This window comes from Drosophila erecta, unplaced genomic scaffold (genome assembly GCF_003286155.1).
Source record: "Drosophila erecta strain 14021-0224.00,06,07 unplaced genomic scaffold, DereRS2 tig00000021-arrow-pilon, whole genome shotgun sequence".
Classification (NCBI taxonomy): Eukaryota; Metazoa; Arthropoda; class Insecta; order Diptera; family Drosophilidae; genus Drosophila; species Drosophila erecta.
Genome location: NW_020825198.1, coordinates 5,616,689 through 5,641,238, shown reverse-complemented (window position 1 = coordinate 5,641,238; position 24,550 = coordinate 5,616,689). Strand labels below are relative to the sequence as shown.

The following is a 24,550-nucleotide window of genomic DNA, read 5'->3' as shown; positions in this document are numbered from 1 at the left end:
GGTGACTACCAAAAGTACGCATCCCTCCAGAAGCAGGTCATCAAAATAGCTTCTCGACCAGCACATGAAAGGAACTGCCGATGGGAGCGCTAGGAACACTTGGCCACCAGTGCGCATGATTCACCAACGGCAGATGAACGGGTCACCGCTGCCGATGCCGGCAACAATAGCAAATACCACAACAAGGGCAGTGCAGGCGCAGGGATAAACATAAACAGAGCCACCAGTCTGCCAGGAGCTTCGGTCTAAATGGAATTAAAGTGGCGGCGGCGACCGAGCCCAAAATCCTCAGTGCTGCAGTCGGTGTCCATCGCCGGACATATCGGATTGCGAACCGGATGCGGAAGTGTGTTGCCCAGTGGAAGGCTAAAAGGATAATTAATTGATGGGACCCAAAAGCAAAGGGGAAAAACAAAAAAAAAAAAAAAACAAGACAGTGGCAAATGTGCAGTGGTGTTTCGGCTCCCGATGGGCAGAAGTAACCCAAATAATTGAACAATTCGGCAGGCAAATCGATAAATATCCTCATAAATAAGTCGCTCCGGGCAGGTGGAGCTGCTCACGTGTGTGCGTTTGATTAATGGCATGTTACCCGGTTGAATGTTGTCAAGGATTCCAGCCAGCTAGCTAGCTACTCCCCCAGTCGTCGTCGTCCACATCCTGCCAATCAACTTCGACCCACTGAGGACACAGTTGGTATTGTAGGTTTCCATGGATTTGGATTTGGACCCGGATCCGGATCCGAATCCGGATCTATTTTTGCTGTTGTCCCACGCACGTGTTTTCATGCTTAGCTTTAATTAGCGACCATAGAAATCCACGCCCACTCATTGCACCTGCACTTGGCTCAAAGGTCAAGGATGTAGTAGATGTCCTGGTTTAGGCTAATGCAACTTTAATGGCATGCTTTTTGCCTGATTAATCAGGGGAATGGATTGGACTCTGGCAAATACTATGCACATAGTTTTTATGTAACCAACTGAAAACACTCCTGCAGTCTACACATTCCTTTCCCAGCAATTAAATGCCGACCGGGTCTATAAACAGATCTCACTGTCAGTGTCTGTTGCAGCATTCTTGGGTTGTTTGTTTGGGCGCACTTAATGCCAAGTGGAATGAACTTGATGAGCAGCAGTAGCAGTTGCCACTTTTAGTGGCCCACAAAGGCGTCTCCATCTCCGATGGCTTGTAGTGCGGCAATTGAACCCGACTGCTGGGTTGTTGGGCTCTTGGGCCCTTCGAGTTGGGGGGATTGCATCCTCATAAACATGGCTGAAACACAAAACACGCAATCTGCCGACTCAACAGCTTGAACTTGTCGCGTCCACTGCACAAAACTTTTGATGAACTTGCCGTTTTGAAATCGTAATCACAGTTTAATGCACCCCAGACAATAGATGCCATCAGTGCTGAGCTTTATTAGTTTAATTGCAGTGGCTTGGTGAAGGGGAATGCCAAAACTCTATAAAACTTTAGAAATTAGTTATTCAAGAGAAGGGCCAATCATAAAAATACGACTTTTTCTAGTGCTATACACAACACATGAAAATATTCCTATTATTGAAAAAACACAGAAATTTTGATAGCTTTCCCTGAATTGGCTTTTGATATTCAATTAGCAGTTTTCCATGCAAGATTTCTGATACAAACTGAGCTGATGGGTAAAATAGATCTGAAAAACTCCCTTTACCAAAACGCCTTATCGAGTCAAGAGAAAACCCCAACCCTTTTTCCATTACCAATCTGGCTGGCAATCAACCAACTCGATATGGCAGAGGCTATATCCCTGAAAATACCTTTTCCAAGCGAAATAGTGTGTGATGATAAGCAAGTGCATTTCGATTGATGAATTCCGGAAAGCCGCAGCGCCGGAGAGCGGCTCCGTAAAAATAAATATTTTCCGCCAGAGAACGCGGAACAAATGCTCGCGGCGTGTGACCACCACCAGTGACAAAAAACAAAAAACAAAAAAAAAAAACAAAAAACCAGCCAGTCCAAAAGTGAAACCAACTGAAAAGCTTTCAGATCTCGTAGTCGCCGCAGGTTTAGTCGGCGTTAGTCGCGCGCGGTACGGCACGGCAAACGATCCACGATCCACGATCGACGACAGATCATCGACAGAAACCAAAAACGACGACGCATGGACGACCAGCGGACTCCGTGCGCGATTTTCATTCACTTTTCACCCAACACCCAACTTCTCGGGGCTCAGTTCTCGGTTATACCTGTATGTGCCCACTTATATAGATAATACCAACCCGACCAGTAATAAGCGAGGCAACCGGCCAGCGGTTCGCTTGTCCGGCAGTTCATCAGTTTGGCGGCGGCAGTTAGGAGGAAAACTCATCATTATCCGTAATAATCGTTAAAGTTAGAGCTTTTACCCCTCCTCCATAAGCCTCGATTCCAAACTTCGCATTGTCACGTAATGCCCATACAATTTAATTTGGTAATTAATTTTTTTTGGAATACGAGTATATCGTACTGAGGAGGAGCAAGTGCTGTCGCCATTTCTCGTGATTTTTTGGCAAGTAGGGAATATGAAAAGTGGCCGAGTGTGTGTTAAATTAAATCACCGCATTATAAATAACTTGAGAAAATTTTAAATCTAAAATATATATTCAAGCCAAATATATATACATATATATTCGTGTTTCGCTGCGGACGCGCCAAGTAATCGAAGCGACAAAAAATACGCAAAGTTCGAAAAAACGCGACAGAGTGCGGGATTTTGTGTGTGTTTGCCAAATGTCACTTGTGTGTGCGTCACGGAAAAAGATAAACCACGAGCACATAAAAAACGCACACACCGTCCTATATCCGACATAAAAATATATATTATTCTATTTACGCGCGTGTCTTGTAGCCAAAAAGTAAATCTTAGCCAGCAGCCGCAGCCGCATCCGCAAAAATGGAGTCGAAACGCTCCAAAAGAGGACGCAAATCTCGGGCAGCTGAGGCCGAGAATCCATCCAACCACCAGCAGGAGCAGCAGCCACATCAGCATCATCCCTGGGACGAAGGTAGGGCCACCCATGGTACATCTGGGGTCAACTTGCAACCCACATTCGCGTCTGCCCCACAAATTAGCTGCGCATTACGCATACGCCGCGTGGGCGGTGTATCGCATCGCCTGTAATGAGTCGTTGACGAATATAGAACAAGTTGAATTCTGTGGGGCACCGAGAACCACATAGTACATATGTGCTCATGTGCTGGGGAGCAAGAACATTACTTATGATTGCCTGCCAAGTTGAACGGCGGCCAAAAACTGTGACAAGTTCTCTGTTTTGGCGCCGCAGCGGAGAGGCGGTTCCCCAATTATGCCCTCGTATGCAACTTTGGAGTCGGCCCCAAAAGTTCCCACACCCGGACCCCAGACCCCACACCCCAGACCCCAGAGCCATTCCAACGGAAATCGGCAATCAAATGCAATGGCCACTAATATCACACTATTGTCCGGCCATTGGGGTAGTACTAAAGCACTAGCTGGATCAACCTGAAGTGCAGAACGTTGGAAAGCAAATGAACTTTGGGGACACCACTTAGACGGTTAATGGAATTAGTTCTTTAAACAATTAAGAGCACTCAGCACAAAACAAAATGCATACAAATCAAAATGTTTGTAAACTTCTAAATAATATTCATTTTCTTTAAGAAATAGTAGAAATATTATAAAATGTGTTTACAGGGCAAAACACAATATATGTTAGAAGGTAACATTCCTATATAATATTATCATTTCTAAATCATTTTTAATTTTTTTTTCATTATCTAAAATAAGGCTTGTACGTCCTTGACAAGATTTTTCAAACTGAATAGCCACCACCTTGTTTTTATTAGTCAGAATTCTTGACCTTCGCAAGAGCATATAATATTCTGCATTGGAAAAATATAGGTTTCCCCACAAGTTTGCTCATGGATTTCGGCATCTTGTGAACCGCCTGGCATTCAGTTAGCAGATAAACAGACCAGACGAACTGAAAACTGAGTTCCATCAAGTGGGTCCGTGTTAGCGGCATCTTCTGTTTGCTAAGCACAATGGGCGTGGATCTGGCCATGTGAATGAACAAACCGGTTATACGCCACCCCATTCACCTCATCTCGGGTTTTTTCTGTAGATTACCGCTAGCTGTTGCATCGATCATGATTAAAATTAGCCAGAGAATGAACTTTTCCGCTATTCTATTCACATTTAGTAGCAGTGGCGGTCGAAAGTGAAAAACAAGCGCCATAAAGCGAACAAAACCCGTTCGAATTTCCGTTCCCAGATGGCCCAACAAAGCAGTTCTTATCGCTGAAGAATGCAGACTGCACTGCTCCGATTGCCACTTGACGGAAACTTTGAGTTGATGACAATTAAGACGGCAAATAGGCCAAGTTCGGGATCCCTGCACACTGGGATCAGAGCACGTAGACCGTTCCTAGAGCGTCATATGGGTCATATGACGGGCTCTAAACATATGGCTACGCTATCTTATCGAGGTTTTGACAAAAAAAAAACTGCTGTGCCGCCTCTATCTGTTTAACAACCTTGTTGATAACTAAAACATTTGTTACGTAAGGCGGGCAATTATTTATGACGCCATAATCTTTGCACTTTTAGTTTCTCGGGAAACTCCTCTACAAGCTGCATCAAATAGTATACTGCATATTGGAGTAACAGCTTTAGTAATTTTATATTCCATATAATGGATATATAGTAATATATTGGATATGGTATTAAATTAGGTAGTATATTTATATGTCCACGTTCACGTACAAGTTTACTTGACCATGCGTATCTGCATTAATATTTCATTATGGCCCTAGACATCAGTCAACTATGAAGTCAGCTGCTATTCTTAGCAGGCACCGTATGAATACTATATTGGAATCATAAATCAATAAGCTCCTGCCCTTCAATTTGATATTGCAGCTACTTTGGTATAGATTTTTGATAGATCAAGCAATGGAGAAACCACTGAATTCCTGTTACGTTAAATGTGCTAAAATGTGCAGCCCAAAATGTCAATAAAAACCTCTCATAACCATAAGACACGGAACATTTCGCCCACTGATTAGCATGGCGAATGGAAGCGATGACTCAGAATAGGTGAAAATTGAAGGTAATTGGCAGAGAAACTGATCTTCGATCGGCTGGAGGAGTTTATGGATAACGAAGAAGCCGGCTAATGGTGGCTTGATTGATTTCCAATTAGCAGCAAACCACATTCCATCACATGACCACCACCAGACTAATATCCAGTATTAAAGTCAACTCTAACCTAATTGCAGACCCCTCGGCCAAGAGTCCCCAAGCGAATAGGGTAATTCCCAGCACGGGCACAGCACTGACCCGATTCCTGACCTGTATGGCACCAGTGATTGGTAAAAGATTCTCCACCCTTGCCCAAAAGATATATATATATATATTTATTCGTCTTGTGCTGTCCCAACCACGTTCATTCACAAAACAAGAGTTCAAGAGATTTGCTCTGGCAACATGTTGCCCGGATTGTGTGTACCACCATTGTTTACATTGTCTCGGGATAGTCTGCATCTCATTTCCATCGCTTCTGCGAGGCTCATCGGAATTGTACTCAGTTTTTTGTGGCCACTACTCACTCATTCTTGTCCGTACTTTCATTATTTATGAGTGGTGCTCGAGCTTGTGTTGTGGCATAGGTTCCTTAACTATTGCCTCTAGTTAAGTACACAGCTTGTGCCGTGATTTCTTCAACCCCTTCGAACTGTCTCTCTGTGTCATGTGCGCTACCTATACGTATACGTTATATTTGGTGCCCGTTTGATTTCTTGATTGGATTGCTGCTCCGTCGCTTTCGTTGCGTTGACGTCGTCTTCGTTTTTGTTGTCGCTCGCCGACGGTTTATTTTTATTTCAGTTTGGAACTAATCGTCAATATGAAGGAAAGCCAAAATGTATGTATATACCAGTGTTCTCCCTGAACTATACACGTTTGTATAGGTACATAAATAATTCAGTATCTGACCAGTCAAGGTCAGAAACCGAAAGCATCTGCGTGGTCCGTTGGCCCAGCCATTAAAGTGCAATGAAAATATAGAAAATGGAAATTGCTGAAAGTGGAAATCAATTAGGTTCGGCAATTTCCGTTTTAGTTACGGCGATTTCCATTCGCTTGGAATAATTAGGCCGTCCAATGAACTCACAATTTGCAATTGTGTCGCCAGAATTTCAGAATTTATTTTCACAACAAGCAAAAATTGGCCGGGCAAAAACAAAAAAACACAAAATATTTAGCCGGGACGGCGACCTGAATCCACATAACGCATACGCACCGTGTGCCAGTTTCGCAACATTTTCGCTCATTCATTAGAATTCACCCAGCGGTGGCCAGAAACGTTGCTTCCAAGAGAGTTCCAACCGCACATATTGAGCGGATTTCTAGTATTTACTAAAGATATAGAAATAGTGTATCTTTTAACAATCGTGGGATATCTAATACTACTTTTAAGGGAATCCAATGATTTCACAAGAAATTAAGAAAAGGAAATTATTGTTAACTAGAAGCTTAACTATTTCTTGTAAATTGTGAAAGACCCTAGGAATATCTTTTCTCTCAATGGTCTAAACTAGTGAATTGATTGGCTGAGTGCCGTGGCTGGCACCAACAAGATACCGACTCATTAATAACTTGGCCTGCCGCGGTGGCCCTTGAGTGCGTTACGCTTAAATGATTCTAAATATAGTGGAGAGCGCCCGGTTGCGAAGGCGACCTTGGGCGTTTGACGTCGCCACATTCGCATGCAACCAGTGGCGAAAGTGCAGCACGCTGGTGGATCCCTTGGAGGAGGAGGAGAAGCAGCAGTCGGCGGTGGCGGAGGAGGAGGCGTTGTACCCCGGTCTCTTCTCGCGCATTTCAATCAGCATTTCACGTTTCGCGATTCGAGAGCAACGTCAAAGCTTCAACGTCAGCGACAAGTTCGCTGCCGGCGGCGCTGCCACAACTTTTAGCTAGTTTTGTTGTCAGCTTCGCTTTTTTACTTGCTAGTATTCAAAACGCGATTAGACGTCGAACATGTGAGGCTCAGGCGGCGCTCACAAATAATACTCTTTTCTTTTCGGTTTTCTTTTCCAAATTCATATTTTTGTTTTTAAAAAATTTATTTGAGCATTGGTCACCTAATGTAAATGATACTAACTGAAAGTTCCTACGACTATGGTTTATGTTTTCCTCAGTGTCGCTGGCAATTATGGTGAGTGAGCCCAGCCGGCGAGCATTTAATTGATTTGCATGTTACGCAATTCAACGGTACTGAAGGTTAAGGGTTCGGCATTAAATTGACAACAGTGTAATGGTTTCTAGGTTCGACTATTTTTAGAGTTCATGTATTACGTATACGCCGCATATGCACAGCGGGTTCTACTCCGACTCACCCCATTTCGCGAATATCCAAGCTCTTTATCTGTCTGCTCACAAATTCATGTGTAAAGTTCAGCGGCGACAGTGTTCATGAACTTGTCCGTGATTCGGATACGGAAGGGGATTGACTCTCAATGGAGGAAGTGGAGGAGCAGGAGGAGGAGGTGAACGCTCCCGGAGGCAGTTGTCCATGTTCATTTGAGTACGAAAAGTTGATATTGAGGAAAAGCAGTCAACTGCGAACTGGGATCTCCATGTAAAGCCAGTCGAGCCAAGGCAGTTACGCTCGAGTTGTTATGGTAAATCCATCCACACGTGGCTGTTTACCGAAACAGATGAGCAAATATGAAATGGGCTCCAGGGTAAATCAGTACAGATGATTGAATGCCAAAAGATCAAAAGCTATAGTCAGGTATTGTTATTCAAGAAGTTGTTTAGGGTGAGGAAATGTAGCACTTCTGGTTCTATCAGACAAACACTTAAGTTTACACTGAGTGCCAATATCAACATCTTTATTTTATGATAATGAAAATAGAGGCATATTTAATAGTTTTCATTGCGTAAGTTCTCAAAGTAAACAATACGGCGATGTATGGAAATAATATTTTTTAGTCTTTCTTCATCGTTTCCTCTAAACATATCTAAGCTGTAGATTATGCATTTTTGGCATCACTTTCCTAAAATTACCCACCTAAACATTTACCAGATTGGTATTATTTTGACATGATGTCACACACGAGGGGAAAACAACTTTGAGAGCCAAGACTCTTACCTCACTTTCCGCATATGGGAAATGATTAAAGCGATTTGTCATGATATGGTAAATGCATTGTAATGAATGGAATTCTCCTTTTTGATTTTATGGGGTAAACTCTTCATATCATCCGAAAGCCAAACCAGAAAGGCGTAACGGAAGGCGAATTTGTTCATTTTGTATAAGCCATTAAGTTTCGTGGGCTTGTAAATTTGGATGTGATTACGTTAGACCCCATCGCATATTTACTAATTTGAAGTTACAGATACATGTGCATATAGCAACGATAAGCAAACAATAATTGTTGAATGTAAAAGCACACAGAGAATTGGGTGCATAAATGTAATACGAAATTTACTTTAGGTTTTGTTTTTCGTCGATTTCGTTGGTTTCTCTAGGTGCTCATGTTTATCCGCTGTGTGCTAAATTAACGATAATATGTGTGTAAAAACTGCAAATTGTTTACGACTGGTTGTGTGTGCAACTATTTTGCTCGGACCAAGCCAAGCCAAACAAAAGTAGAGGAAAAGGCAGACAAATCGCGAGAGAATGCGAGCGAGGAATAGTACAAAATTTGCTTAACATAAGTATTAGTATTTTGAAAGCAAAACAATTGAGCGTAGCGCCAAGGAAAATTGGTCTCTGGTCTCTCGACAATTTTTCTTGTATTATTCGGGGCGCTGTGCTGTGCGAAAAATCCGCTTGGACGGGCCAGTTGGCCCCGGACAATTTGAATGCACGGCTCGTGTACCCGCGAATTGCGCAGATATTCGAGATATTTGTAAAAACAAAAAAAAGCAACCCATTCGATTGATTTAATTTTCGATTTTTAAAATCAAAAGGCAACCGAATAACCAAACGAATAACCCAACGAAATACGAAAAGGAATCAGCCAGATATCGATCAAAAACTAGTTGATCAATTGTGGTAAAGGCACTGCTATTCGTCACTACATTATATTCGTATTTCGTAATTGCAGCTTTCGAAATCGAAATAGAGTGAAAATGCTATAGAGAATGTTTATATGTCCACCACATCGCGATGTTGTGTGTTGTCTCCCACATTTCTCGAGCTGCGAGACTTATGTAATTGTGTCTTGTCTAGTGTCCGTCGATTGTGCTTATTTTTAGCACCTGTTGCTGGCAAAGTGTAAACACCTCACTTACTCACTTTTCCACCTGTTACCTCCACCCCAATTTTATTGTAGTGTCGCTACCTGGCGCTGGAACTGGCCCCACTGAGCAGCCGACCATACTACTGATCAACGGCATCGCCAGCGATACTCAGCTAGAGGATAAGCAGTCCAAAGCAGCCGCCTTAAAGTTAGCCCTCGATAACAACAACACCGAGGCCGCTACACCAGCGCAGCCGCCACAAGTGCCCACCACACCGGGTGGCTCCCATCTTCTGGACTTCGAGTCGCATCTCATCGAGAGCATTGCCGACGAAGCCAGTGGCGTTGGGATAAGGGAACTAACGCCGTTCGAGCAGGAACTGCAGCAGGGCACCTCCAAGGCGGGCACCAATGACACGGAGCCAGTCATTGAGGTAGAACCAGCTGGTGTCAGGACCAAACAGCCTGTGGAAATCTCACCGCCGGCTCATCAAATCGCCGAGGTTGACGAGACGGCCACTCCGTCGGAGGAAGTACGTCGCACTGCCGAGCAGTTGGTGGATGAGATCGAACAGGAGCTGATCCAGGCACTCAGCCGGGATGTAGACGAGGCGCAGCGTGTACACGAGGAGCAGGTCCAGCGAGATCGCGACGAGATCAACGCACTCACCCAACAGGTTGAGGTCCAGTTGAATGAGCTGACCGGCATCCTTAAGAACAAGCCCCAGGCGGAGATTGTCTTGGAACTGCCTGCGGAGGAGGAGGAGCCAAAGCCGAAGCCATTTGTGGCCGCGCCCAGTGAACTGAAGCTCGTGGAGGTACCCACTCCCAAAACTGAGGCTGAGGAACAGGAACGCAAGGAGTTCATCGACTCACTGCCCCAAATCGAGCAGAATCGCCTGCAGGGAGGCAGTGGATCAGAGGAGACGGATGCTCAGAAACTGTCGGCGGACTGCAAAAGGGAGTACTACCAATCGCTGAAGAAGTACCTCCTGCACAGCAGCCAGGAGAAGCCACCGGTGCCACTACAGACATATCGCTGGGAGGACCTTAAACGAGCCAAGGAACGGGTAAGTCGAAACTATCAGGAACATAACATTACCTAAGTTCTTTAAATGGTTTTATTGCTAGAAAAATATTTTATTACATTTTTAAATGAGAGAATTAGTCGAATAATGGAGGTTTCCTTATAGCAATGAGTAAATTCAAATAATTTAGTAAGTTCGCGATGAGAACACGATTCACTTGTAGATTGAAGACCCTGAAGAATTTATGATTTCCTGAATACAATTGATGTGCTCTTTCTAAGTTTCATTAAACAGCATTACTCATGCAAAATAATTTTAGAAATATGGTACAAGTAGATTTTTTTTTTTCAGTTTCGAAACTTTTGGCGCTTTTCTTTTTCGAACAGAAAAATCCCCTATAAAAGCAAAAAACATTTGAATACAGGAAAGTGGCAATTAAGGTATTCATTTAATGAAACTATTTTAATGCCACGATTTCAAGATATTTAAATCCCTCTTGAACTAACAGTATTAAAACTCATGTTTGTTCCATCGTAGGGCGGCTATCCCTGGACACATTTGTACAAACGCCCACTGGGACCCGACGAGCAGCCGGAAATTGTGCTGCTCCTGCGAAAGTCCCAGGAACTGCGCTTCAAATCCGAGTCGCCCAAGTCCCTGAAAAAGGTACGCTACGACGAGCAGGTGCTGGTGAAGGAGACCGAACGTTACATTCAGGACCTTTCTGAGGACGAGGCGGTAGCCACCACCACCGACGACAGCAGCGAGGAGTCCTCCGATTCAGAGACAGAGTCGGAACGTGATCAGCACAACGAAGACGCTTTAAGTGAGTGCATCTCCTGCGTTTCCGATTCCGTGCTAGCGGTTGGAGGTCACGCCCGACCACGTAAGACGAATCGCCTGGCCCACATCCGTGACCTTATACGGCGCAGGCGCAGCGGACGCACTCACGAGGACGCCCAGTCACTGCCCGGTAACTCAGCTAATCCCAGTCGACAGAGTAGCGTTCACGAACTAGCTCCGCCGCCGGGTTCCCTAATTCCCAACGCCGAGAAGCCTTCGAAGTCCAGCAAGCCCAAGCAGGGATTCGACATCATGAAGAAGCTGAAGAGTCTGGCCGAGCGGCAGAAAAAGCGGCTGAACATTAAGAGGATCACCCTGAAGAAGGACGACAAAATCGTGCTTGGCGAGCAGCAGAAGATCATAAAGCTAAAAGCCTCACCCAAGTCGGATCGTGGCGAGATTCCTCACTTCATCGAGAAGCAGGACTCCGACGAAATCCTAGAGCTGGTGGAGTACGACGAATCGCCGTGCCGCAAGCGTACTAAGGAGGAGCTACTGGAAGATCAGCCCAGTGGCAGTGGAAGAGTGCCTGAACCCGATGAGATCATCGAGCTGCCTGTGGTCAAGGCTGAGACAGAGGCTCCCACAGTGGAAGTCACCGAAGCCGCAGAGGAAACGCTGGATCATAAAGCAGAAAAGGAATCGGAAGCAGAGGAGGACCCGCCCAAGAAAACACCTCGCATCCGGCGGGAGCATGTATACGAAGAGATTGGCCAGGCTGGAACACAGGAACTTGTGGATCAGCCAATCCTGGAGCTGGAATCTCTTAAGAAGTCTCTGACGCGTCAGGACAATCTCGCCATCGATGAGATCGAGGCGGCCAAGGCAGTGCCTCTGGACCGCATGGGCAGCAGCGAGGAGGAGCAGGTGACCGCCGGCAAGCCAGGTGCGCTTTTTGCTCCCATCTCGTCCATAGACTCCACCTCCTCGGATGAGGATCGCGCCCGCCTGGCGCAGCTTTCGCCCGTTACCGAGGAGAGTGATGAACCCATGGATTTCAGTCCAGATCTGCGTCCAGCCCTTAAGAAGGAAGCCTCCCCAGCGCCCTCGGACAAGAAGGTGACATTTTCTCACGTCGAAGACGAAGCGGAACCGCATCGTGAGGATGTCGAGCTGCCCGAGGATGTCCTGGAGGCGGCCACCAATGCCGCCAAATGGAAAAACGAGAGGTAAGTGGGAGAAGGGCTCCAATATAGTACCATCCGAAAAGAAAAAAAAAACACTTCCCGGCTTGACACTAACACCCAGCACAACCCGAAACCGGCTGCTGTTGCTCTAACAATCTTGCAGAGGCTCTAACCTATTTGACTTGCTCATGAAATTGTTACTAACCCTGTTGCCGGGAGCTGGAGGTGGAGCTGCGGGCGGAGGCAGAAGGCGCCGCCGGCTCACCAAGCACCACCGTGCCCGTGCACCGCGATACCAAGACTACCACTACACTACCGACACAGACACCCCTAGTGCACCCACCAACACCACCCAACACACTCCCAGCACATGGCGCATCCGGGTGAAGCGATCCGCATCCTGGACGCTCTGCTGCTGCTGCAGCGGCGGCGCCACCAATAAGTTTTGGTAGCGGGCTCAAGCCAAAGGTGGCCTGAAATGATTTAGACCTAAGGTAAGACCTTGGCGGGGTGGTACAGTGACTATCGGTTATGAAGGTACTTGCGAAAGGATTCCAATAAATATAGTATTTTTTGTGCACTTTGACATGGTCAAAGCAGTCACATAAGAAAAATGAACGAGGCATAGTTAATTTGTCTTTTTTTTTCTTAAAAGAAAAAGGGTTAAATAATTTAGCCATGTTGAACCCTAAAAGACTTTAATAAAAGCAATTCTATAGATTCGAATAGCTAGTTATATTTAGTTATTATATTAAAACTAAGCTAGCATGCAATGCTAATGTCCAGTCTTGGCATTAAGATAATCTTTCGAGTTTCTTTGAATCGGTAATTACTGTACTCACCCAACTGCACTTTCCTTGCTACAATGTGTGCGTCCCCTCCACTTTTCCATCGGTGTTGGTTAAATAAATGTGTAAAAACATGCATATACATATGTACATATAAATAGTTAAATGTTTTGGATGTACTCTTGTGGATTTGTGGTGGTAAAGGGACGGGATGGATTCATTGGCTCCTTGATCAACTGAAAACTACTCCCCAAGGTCTCGTCACGTACGTTTCTCGAGGACGAAATTCAACCTATAATTACATGGATAGGCCAGGAACTAACGACGCGTGACTGGCGAAGATTAAACGGCAAATTGAACACTATATATTTAGCGCGCTAAAGGTCGACGAATGACAAGAAGATTTCCGGCAGGCAGACCAAAGGCCCCCAAAAATAGAACGATAAAGTGCAGGCCAAGCGACTAATTGTTACTTCTCCTTATTCATCTGCCGATTATCCTCTGCCCCACCACACCCCAAGCCACCACAGCCAGTGCAAAGCTCACCACGATCGCAATTATGATCAGTCAAGTTGCTTTGTGACCACACTCACACAATGACGCGCCTAATCCGTGTCGCGACTATGTGTGTTTTTGCTAATTTTAAAGAAAAACATTTTCATCTTTCGAACAAGAAATTCGGTTGAAAAATTTGTGTCGCGCAAATGGCGAAAAGCTCTCCCATTCGTCAGTCCTGGCCGAAAATCGCAACGATGTAGACGCGCTCGCGCACGCATAAACAAGCACGCATACATAACGGGACCCAAAACACCATCTTCGATGCGAGCGACAGGGACAGCAAAGAGTGATTCCAAAGCCCGGTATCAATAAACGATTATTAACCACTTGTAGTTGAATAACTAATTCAAACGATTGCAATTTGCAACACCGCAGAGCAAAATTCTTGGGACCCCGCAAGAATTTCGAATTCGGGGCAGAAAATAAATTCAATGTCTGCTCTGGTGGTGCTTAAAAATAGCCAACGACTACGACGACCACACAACGAAAACGAACAAAAGCACTGAAATTGGCAAAGAAACGAAGGAGGTGGAGAGAAGCAGTGGAGGAATTACGTCCGGGGACAGTGAGCAAGTAATAGTTGGTGACCATGTTGAACTCCCGACGATCCGCCTCCGTGGGCGCCCTGCCCGCCGAGAAGCGTCACTTTGTGTCTCGCCAGGAGAGCGCCAGTGGTGCCTCCTTGGACGTGCGCTGCGCCTGTCAGTACTTCATGTGCGATTCCCTGCTCCCAGAGCGTGTAAATCCAGTCGATTCGCGACCAGGTTCCCGTTTGAGTGGACATGCCGAGGAGCATTTGCCACCTGGCCACCTCAATCTAATGCGCGATGATCTGTCTACTCACAGTTTCGAAGTGGTGAGTCATGCGGATGTTGCACCCTCGGTGGATCTTAGCTTCATGGAACGCTATCCGGAGCTGGAGCAGACTGCGCGTTCTCGAGGATTGGTGGTGCGCAGCATCTCGGATGCCACGGAACCGGATCAGTTTTCTGCTCCCCATCAGGGAGTAGGTGGAGCCCTTGTGGCTGGAAGAAGACGACAACTGTCCATGGGTGGTTTGTCCTCGGGCAGCGTAAGCCGTTTTCCCGATACCCTCTCCATGCGAAGTGGTCCCTCTCTACGCCGCATCTCAGCCGGGAACTCCAAGACGGATCTTTACTGTGCAGACATTAACATACCCAGTGGACAAGCCACTGGCGGACGTCGTTCGGCCAGCACTAGTCGTCGAGCATCCAATGCCGACCTCTTCCAGGCGAGCATAGTGCCAGGATCACTGCAGCCACCGCAGCTGAATCTTATACCAGCCACAGCCACTCCGGGATTGATGGACCAACCACCACTCTTTCCATCGCACCAAGCCTCGCCAGCTCCGTCGCAGCAGGATTTCCGGATTGCCAAGCCGCCACTTTCAACGGATTATATGCGCCCCAGCGAGGTTAACAAGGAAAATCAGTTACCCGGCAATATGCTTCCCCAGAATCGACCCATCGATGTATCCCGCTTTGGTGGCGATGCAGTGCGTCCTTCCTTCCTTGTGGAATCCGATTTTCAGCAGCTGCAAAATCCGTATCAACCCACAGTCACTCCCATTGATCCCTTGGCCAAAACAGTGGCGGAGCTGGAACAAGTGGCACAGGAGCACAGTATTGTGCAAATCAGGGACAACATCCAAGCAGAGACCAGACGACCGCCATCCATTGGTGGTGATCTAAGCGTTGCTCCCCTAAAAGTGGGGGAACAGACGAAAATCGAGATAGTCCACGACATACCAGTGGTGGATATTGATCAACTGGTACGGGATGAGGAGGAGAAGGCAGCGGCGCACCGCAGCCGAAGTCCCAGACCTTCGCCAAGGAGACCAAAGTCACCGCCTGTAATGGCCACTCTCCAGTTGCCCTCCAGTCGGACAACCAGTCCCAGTCCAGCGGAACCATCGGTGACTTCAGCAGGCCAGCAAAATTTGAAGCGTCAGCATACGCCGGAGAGGCAACTTTCGCCGGAGAGACCAACCCAATGGTTGACCCAGCAAGAACGCGTAGTGAGCCCCATTCCAGCTCCCACTGCCATCAGTCTACAGGATGCCTCATCGGAAGTAAAGAGTTCCTATACCTCGCGTTTTAAATCGATGTTTGGCGCCAAGGAGCCACGCCAGAAGTCACCGTCTCCGGCTCCGGCTCCACAGCGTTCCCGAACGCCCAGTCCCAGAATGCAGAGGCACGAGAAGTCGCCCTCACCCGTTAAACTGCTATCTGTGTTTTCACGCAGTAAACCACAGGCCATGTCCGTGGTGACCACATCCTCAGCGGCAGTCAAGGGAAAAGAAGCAGAACCACTCGCAGTCCGAGTTACTGAGACGTTCTCCCTCAAAGTGGACGACATGGATCAGTACTGTGCCCGGCCAACAAAGCCACTGGCTCCTCCGCCGAATGCTCAGACGATGTACAGCAGTCGCGAGGATTTTGCCGCCTCGGAAAGGGCGTCGGTGTATGTCAGTGAGGCTTTTGCACCGGTGGTGGTGTCCGCAGTACCGAGAGGAGGAAGTGTCAGTGCTAGCATGAGCATAGGCGGTGGAAGCTTTATGGCCGGAAACAGGAACCTCTACTCCAGCGAGATCGAGATGCCGGATCCGGGCTATGGACACAGGGACTCCGCCAGCAGGGATATTTCGTTGGGAGGCAGTCGGCCACTCATCTCGGTGCCCATTCAGATATCCGGAAGTGGCAGTCACGTGTACCGACCGCTCCAGCATCGTGCTCCTTCCGAGCAGCGCGGCTTTGGGGTTCAGCGGAAGACGTCGTTCCGCGAACCGCGCACCCAGTCGCATGACCGCAACTCCCATTTGGGCCGATCCCAGGAGCAGCTCTATGGGGTGGGCCGCATGACAAAGACGGTTAGTTTCCATTTTGACGAACGTAAATCGCGCCTCGCGGAATTCGAGTCCAACTCGCCCCTGAACCAAAAGCAATTAGAACACAGAGACTTTCTCGAACGGACCTATTTCACTCGGTAAGCCATCGACGCCTGTTCTGACCCCCCTCCTGAGCCTCCGACCACGACACTCAAGCAGCAGGCCTTCTCTAACCAACCCACCAACCGCTTCTACACCACACGTTCCATGTGCACAATATCACTCCCCTTTTTTGAAACGCAACACAAGCAATTAGGATCTGCGAAATTTATTAAAATATAGAAACTATTTATATTTCTGTTTGGTTAAATGAAAAGTCAGCCTGAGATATAAAGAATTCCGATCGTGGTAAATCATTTTGAAAGCTATATATTTTGAATGGGGAACGAAAAGTGTTAAATATAAAGAAGGTATATATTGTAAATAACATTGTCAATTTCGATACCCCAGAGCTACGCATCCCTCACACAAGAAAGTAATCCACTTGTAAATCCATTGAACTAATCTTAGATTCCCCTTCATATTTTCCAGTGATCATGAATACGAGCCTGTGGGCGTGACGCCGGCGCACGAATCCTCGCCAGCACCTAGCCCCCAAAGCGAACTGCAGCTGCCCATGGACATCGACTTACCGCTCAGTTCCGCTGGCACCACGCCACGCACCGAATCCCGGACGGACTACGAAATCCACACCAGCCAAGTGGACTCGAGCGCATTGGAGGAGCTGCCGTTGCAGCCGGAGAACCGACGTAAGGGTTTCATGGCTTCTGCCCAGGATCGAACCAAGAAGATGCAGGATGGCATTCGTCTACAAGCTGGAAAATTACGCACCCGACTCCAAACCAAACCAAAACCCGTTTCCGGAAGTCCCAAAGCTAAGGCCAAGGAGCGACGACGCTTCAAGGCTCCAGAGTTCTCCAAGATCAAGATGCCTGAGATTAAGCGACCGGATATGTCCAAACTGAAAGAACTGAAGCGACCCGAGTTCACCAAGTTTAACAAGCCGGACATGTCCAAGTTCAAGTTGCCAGAGAAGTTCTCCACTCTGAAGCTGCGTCGTAGCAAGAGTTTCAAGGAAAACGAGGGTGAAGTGGTTTCGGATGAGACACCGGAAGGCACGGGAGGCACAACATCCCCAAGTCAGCCGACGCCAAAGAAGAAGTTCGAGTTTAACTTTGGCACCTATCCACGTGCTTTCCGTAAGAAGAAGCCCGTAGAGGAACCAGTAGCGGTGGCCACGGAGTCATCATTGGGAACAGAAGGCCTTAGTGTGATTCCCAGCACGGAGACGCAACCGTCGCAGACTTCTACCAGCTCTCCGCAAGGTGATCGTGGACCCGGACCCGTTCGTTCCCGCTGGGCCGATAAGTTCTCCGATGTGAGCTACAACGATAGCGAAGGATCCCGTTACCGGCGCTACGGCAGCGAACTGGAGAGCTTCGACAGGGAATCCTCTCTGGAGCGACGCATGAAGGAGGATCTGGAAGGCACCGAAGATACGGCCAGCGAGGCACAGCCCCAACAGGAGATGGGCATCCTGGGCGTGGTGGCCGATAGCAAACAGTTTGCCGAATTCGATGAGGAAAACCGGGCCATTCACGAGATATCAAGTAAGAGATCCCGGGAGTTTAAGCGTCGCCCTATGGTTCATCAAGATTCGGATCTGCGCTCGGAGGATAGCAGAGATGCCGAGGGCTGGACGGAGAAGGATATACAGAAGAACAAGCTTCTGAGGAAGGCGGAATTGGAAGCGGAGGCCGGCTTTTACAAGTTCCACGACCTACAGGATGCCCAATCCACAGCCAGTTCTGGCAAGAAGGTGGTCATCGAGCCAATCGATGATGATGAGTTCTTCCTTCGCAAGCGCGGTATTTCCGAGGATAACATCCAGTTGCGACAGTACATCAGTGAGGCTATTCGCGAGGGTTACGACATGCCCAATGCCCTAAAGCATGTGGGTTACTCTGCCGAGCAGGTGCCGGCCGAGTTTAGTGACTACGATGTGCCTCCGGCCAAACCACGTCGCCTGCATCGAAACTACCAGCCGGACTTTGACTCCCAGGAGTTTCAGCGCAGCGATTACGGCGACGATCTCTCCATGTCACAAAATGGCAGTGAGTTCACTCCAAAGCGTCCACTTCGCAAGGCCCGCAGTCGCAGCAAATATTCGATTGAGGGCAGCCAGGACATCCCCCAAGATGGTGGCAGCAGTATCCAGTACTTCGAAGACGACGAGGAGTACCTACGGCCGCCGGTTAGGGATCAACCGATTACGGACTCCGAGCAGGCACTCAATAACCTCGATCTCGGCGGCAAGGCAGCGGCGATGATTCAGGAGGAGATGGAGCAGGAGCTACAGAACAAGCCCCGTCCGCAGGCACCGAGGCGCCAGAAGAAACGCACAAGGGACGACGCATCCGTGGAAAAGGATGCGGACTCCTTTATCAACGGCTTCGGTGGTAGATCAGTATCGAACACCTTTTTGCAGCCACACGAAGATGTGAGTACAATTTTAATCAGGGAGTCGTTTCTCAGAGAATAATACCAAAGACACTAGAATAATTCTAGAATTCTGTGAGTGTCTTTGATAATACCCATTAGTTATGAATGATCTTAAAGGAACCCATTGAAGACTTTTGACTGGATATACTTAATAAACCACAATCTTTCCTGTTTAGGTAATTGTTTATCGCACTGAGCACGAATATCGTCACATACCGCTAGCCACGCCGGACAGATTTACGGATGCCACCTCTGCACGCACTCAGCGTTCCGAGGACGACCGCACTTCTCGTGGTGCCGACTCCCTGATTCTGGACGGGCAAATAAAGTCCCGGCCCGAATTGGAGGACAACGAGGATGTGGGGCCACGGACAAGGAGCGATGAGAAGTTCGTTATCGACATGCTGGAGAGTGATGGGTAAGTACAAGAACCCCTTTCCCCCAATAAAAGAATGCCAGGAGTTGCTTTCTTGCCCGCTTCCAGCTATGCGGTGGTCCGCAAGGAGACTGTTCCGAAGCCCACGCCACCTGCCCGCCGAAAGAAGTTTACACGATCGCCGGGTGAGCGGTTCGCCACTTTGCCCAGCATGCGAGGCTCTCGAGGATCACCGCCACCCGCACGACCACCGCCACCTCAGCAGTATGTGCCAACAGAGGACTCTCCGGTGGTGCCACGCCGCAGATCCGCTGCCAGCCTGGACGAGATTCCTCTGATGATCAAGTCGAAGTAAGAGTATAGCCTCTTGAGCTTTGACCAATTGAGTTGTTATAATTTTTTGGTTAACTTGTCTTTTGCCGTTAACTTGTTTCGAATGCATTTTTGTTAAGTTTTTATTTAATATTCCTTTGTTGTTAAGTCTTAGACTAGGCTAGGCTAAGCAACTAATCCGATCCTCTCGATACACGCACTCCACACACAATAAAGCCGATCACCACACAACAGACACAGCTCTTTTTGCCTTTTGCCTTTGGCTACTGCTCAGTTGCGAACCCCAACCCAAACCCAAAATTCTGTCTAATGATCCTCAAACCCTTTTCCCTAGCTACGAGTCACAGAAGGAGAAGCCGAAGCAGGCGGATGAGGAGGATGACTACGAGGAGCCGGGTGCTTTGGATCGCTCCAACTTGCAGTCGGGCGCAGTCATCAACAAGATGAAGTTCCGACCACTGCCGCCGCCACCGCGTCCTCCGCGCGAGAAGCGATCCACGAGAGCCGGAAGTCAGACTCATGAGAGTTACGAGGACAGTGAACAGGTGGCCAGCTCCAGCCAGGCGGATAGTTATGACCAGGGTGAGTTCGAGGTGGAGGTGTCCACCCAGACGGATCCGCTGCCCGATGATTTTGTGTGCGAAGAATTCGAGATCACTGAGGATATGAAGATCATTGAGCCGCGACGCTCCAATGGATCGGGTAACAAAACCCTGGAGGATCTCTTGCGCAGCGTAGAGGCTGCTCAGGAGCAGGATGAGGTAGATGGAGCTCGAGTTCTTTCCGAGGACGAGCAGCTGGCTAAAGGTCTGCAGAGATTCCGGGACGCCAATCAGCGCAGCATGTCGGAGAGATCGCGGGCTTCCTCCCAAGCAGATCGTTCCAAGTCGCTAAGCCGACCGCAGACACCTTCATCAGCGGTGATCATCGAGCGACGTGTGCCCACTCCCAGTCTAACTGCTGGCGAGGATGATGCCACGGTGCAGGCCTCACTAATTGTAAGACCCATTAGTGCCGCCGATTTGATAGACGACGATCTGCGGCGGGAGGAAGAGGAACTTCGCCGCGAGGGCTTGCTCTCGGACAGCTCGGTGCAAAGTAAGTCCGACGTGGAGGATGAGCACGGTGAGGTGGCATTGAGTGACTACGCCGCCAGTACGGCAGACTTGGACGCAGCGGTGGAGCAACTGCAGCAGGCTCAGTTGGAGAGCGACTACGAGAGTAGAATGGAGGATGATGAAGTTGAACGAACGCTCAGGGACAGCGAGTATGAGGAGGAAAAGTTTTCGGAACAGGAGGAAGAGCAGGAAATAACGAAACTGGAAAAGGAACTAACTGAGCAGGAACTAGAGGAGGCTCTAGAGAAGGAACTTCAGGAAGCAATGGAGAAGGAGCTATCCGACTACCGCCAAAAGGAGAAGGAGCAAGAATCCGAGCAAGAGCAGGCCTTCTCCGAGGAGGAATTGGCTGCCTCAGAGATCGATTACCACCAATCCGAAGAGGAGCAGGCCACCTCAGAGGTTGATTATCACCCATCTGAGGATGAGCATCCATTGTCAGAGGGAGAACAGCCTCTTTCCGAGGAGGAGCACACTCTTTCTGACACGGAACAAGCCCCGAATGAGCCCGAATCCCAGGAAGTTGAGGATACAATTCATAAATCTACAGCTAGCGAACCCACCGAGGCCGAAGTTGAGCTCAAATTCGTCGCAACTTTGCCCACCGAACCCGCTTTTGGAGACAAAGAGGAGGAACCAGAGGAGCCTCCTCTTCCACCACCACGTCGGAAGTCCACCACCGCCCTGGAACCCCTTGCCACCACAGACCTGACAATCGCCGAACAGTCCAGCCGCGAACTAACGCCTATCCAAACGGTGCAATCCGCGCCAGAACCGCAATTACCCAGTCGCCTGGCCGAACTGGAGGTGGAACGATTGCGAGTCCATGCCCTGCAGGCTGGCCAGATTCAAGTATCACAACTACATGGCAATCAAATCAAAGCAGACGACCTGCAGTGCAAGTCTGGCCAACTGGTGGTGCAAAATATCGAACTGCCGCCTGGATTTATTGACGATATTGTGGAGCGAGTGCAGCGGGAGCAGCGTCCATCTTTGCTGACCACCGAAACCCAGACCAGTCGGCAGGCCAGCAGCGAACCCGCCACCTCCGAGAAGGAGCTACCTGTTAAGCCACCACGTCATAGCAAGACCACCGAGCAACCGCCACCGCCTACCAATCTGGACGAGCAGACCCAGACGGAGGCCGGTTTGTTGCCACTACCTCCGCCGCCGCCGGTCTATCCCAGTGTTGAGTACCTTCAGTCCTTGGCTCCCCTAGCCTTCTTCAATCTCCAGCGAAGCGCAGAGGCTGAGCAAGCGGAGACCTTGACAGCAACCGAGAGAAAGGCACCACACAAATGTCGACGTCGTCATGTCCAGGAGCCCATCGAACTGGAATCAGGTTCCGAGGCAGAGGAACAGCTAGTGGAGCGACCACGCTCCCGATCACGTCGCTCTCGCACCCGTAGTGCTACCCAACCATTGGAGGACGACTACGACGATGATCAGCCCAAGACGGTTGTTCAGGCTGGTCGGAATTTTATCTCTGCCTGCAGTCTGGAATTGGTGAACATCATCAACCAACTGACGCACTATGTTCGCGGTGAAGCAGTGGAGCCTCAACAGGCGACTCGTAATATATCCGCACTAATGCTCCTCTTCATCCTGATCACGATCGGAGTTTTGGTATTCCTGTTAACGGGGCGGCAGGTGCACACCCATCATTGGGACTACTTTAATCCGCCCGGGAACGAACATGGAAGGCAGACGTGAGGGACTGTGGGGAGTCCCATCCTGGTTTTGCTATCCTTTGGAGCGGTATTGCATTTTGGAGCATCGAATCTGGCCAACAATCTTGGCGGGATGAAGAAACGAATTTAAACGCGGCCAGGTGTCCGCTCGAAACTTGAAGGCCTTAATGATACTAACGAGAAATTACTTTAGGAAAGAGGTGCGCCAATGGGGGCGGCGTTGGGCAGGGGCGTGCCCGTGCTACTAGTCACACAAAACAACCGAAACCAGAATCCCAGTTCAATGATCCATCATCATACACATACCGACATCTAACTTGTACTAACCAGAAATATATGGGGAACATTTTTCAACATTGTCTACCAACGATATAGAAATCTATATGGGAAAGCATAGCAACAGAAGCAACGACCATGTATTAACTATTTACTTAACACATGCTATGTACATATGTAGACGTTTTCTGTTTCATGAGAAGAGGGGGCGAGGACCACCAATAAACACTTATTTTGTTTGCTCATCTTTTCTACCACATAAGGCAAAGCGAGAGATTCAATTGTTGAACAAATTGTTGTTTAATTTAGATCAAAAAGTAGGAATTAATATACAAAACATACACTCTTTTTCATTGAATTCATTTGAACGTTATAATTTGAAATGCGAGTACTTAGCCAGAAAGTGAACATATATACATAAATATATAGAAGCGTATTTTCAATAAAGCAAAATGATTTAAAATAAACTGAAATGTTTTCTGTTACTAAGTAAAAAAGGAAGTAAGTAGAAAGCTAAACGTAGAAACTAAGTATTGACGCTCTAAAGCAAGAAATCCTCATCGTATTGAACCATCTCGCGGTGGTCCTTGTGGCTACCCTTTTGAGATTTGCTGGCGGCTATTTGGGAAATACATAGGGTTTGATTTTGTTTTCAAGGTATTGAGAAACACTGAGGACTTACCAATAGATGACCAAACTGCCGACGACGAGGCATCGTTAATGGGCTCAATCTGGGGCTGGCGTCTAGCCAGCTGCACCTGCAAGTTGATGCCATTCACATTCTTGCCATGGATTTCCGCAATGGCCCGATCTGCTGACTCTGGTTTGGCGAAGGAAACAAAGCCTCGACTGTAAAACCATCTAATGTTAATATACTATTTCTTCAGTTTTGTAAGCTAGAATGTACCTCTTTTCGATCTCCATGGAGACATTCACAATGGTGCCGTAGTCGTTGAATGTCTTCTTCAAGAAATCCTCAGTGACCTTGTTGCCGGACACGAAGATGGTATTGCCGGCCCGTGGCTTCTCTGGCTGCGCTGTGTCCATGGGCACTTTCTCGGGCATGCCGCGCTCCTCTCGATCCCGTTCGGTGGCAAAGTGTTGGTATAGGTTCTGCCGGCGCGGTTCCTCCTTAATGATCTCGCTGATGATCGTCTCCTGGGCCACGTCATTCTGTGTGGACGAAAAGGGCTGGTAGGAGGCGACACTGGTCTCCGAGGTGGAGCGCTTGGCTCTCTCCTGCCCCTTGGGCCGCTTGAAGGAGGTCTGATCTTGTTTGGTCTGCTTCTGGATGGCGGGAATGGCGCCGCTTTTAATCAGTTTCCTGGCCACTTCGCGGGCATCTCGGGCATCCGTGGGACGCTTCAGGGTCATGGAGCTCTCCGGCTCTGGTTTGGGTGCCTTGTGCGCCTGTAGGGCTTTTTTCTACGGGTTAAAAACTTATTTAAATAAATATCAAATTTGTTGTATGAGTTTTCCCACCTTTTTCTTGAGTTTTTGATACTTGGCCTGAAGCATCTGTTCCTCTTCAGTTAAATTGCTTGGGAAGTGTATGTAAACCATAATTGGGCAATGTATTCCCAAAGTTATCCCAGTATAAAGAAATTTAGCAGCAAGTAATTATGTTTTTCCAAAATTTTGTTTATATTTGCTATCGAAATTGATCGAATTGGCTTAGTGTGACTGTAACAGCCCATTGCCAGAATTGCCACATAATTTTATTCGATTTACTGCCACACTAACTTGTGCT

General features: G+C 48.1%; 2 protein-coding genes across 13 annotated transcripts; one reads left to right on the top strand and one right to left on the bottom strand.

Annotated features, from left to right (window-relative positions):
• Nucleotides 1-281: 281 nt before the first annotated feature.
• LOC6545866 lies at nt 282-23,264 on the top strand. Of its 12 annotated transcripts, none has more exons than XM_026977677.1 (8): nt 282-701; nt 2,867-3,023; nt 9,346-10,322; nt 10,818-12,292; nt 17,036-19,004; nt 19,183-19,424; nt 19,491-19,733; nt 20,050-23,264. In XM_026977677.1, the coding sequence occupies exons 2-8, from the start codon at nt 2,912-2,914 to the stop codon at nt 22,544-22,546; spliced, it is 7,515 nt and encodes a 2,504-aa protein (XP_026833478.1). In that variant the 5' UTR covers nt 282-701; nt 2,867-2,911; the 3' UTR covers nt 22,547-23,264. The 12 variants fall into 12 exon arrangements, with proteins under 12 accessions (XP_026833478.1, XP_026833481.1, XP_026833479.1 ...); XM_026977678.1 differs by lacking the exon at nt 282-701 and adding an exon at nt 1,998-2,227; XM_026977676.1 differs by lacking the exon at nt 282-701 and adding an exon at nt 1,998-2,355.
• Nucleotides 23,082-24,532, bottom strand: LOC6545864 (negative elongation factor E). The gene is made up of 4 exons (XM_001971597.3): nt 24,283-24,532; nt 23,708-24,225; nt 23,483-23,649; nt 23,082-23,418 (listed from the first exon to the last, which is right to left on the bottom strand). The coding sequence occupies exons 1-4, from the start codon at nt 24,361-24,363 to the stop codon at nt 23,342-23,344; spliced, it is 843 nt and encodes a 280-aa protein (XP_001971633.1). The 5' UTR covers nt 24,364-24,532; the 3' UTR covers nt 23,082-23,341.
• Between the last annotated feature and the right edge of the window lie 18 nt (nt 24,533-24,550).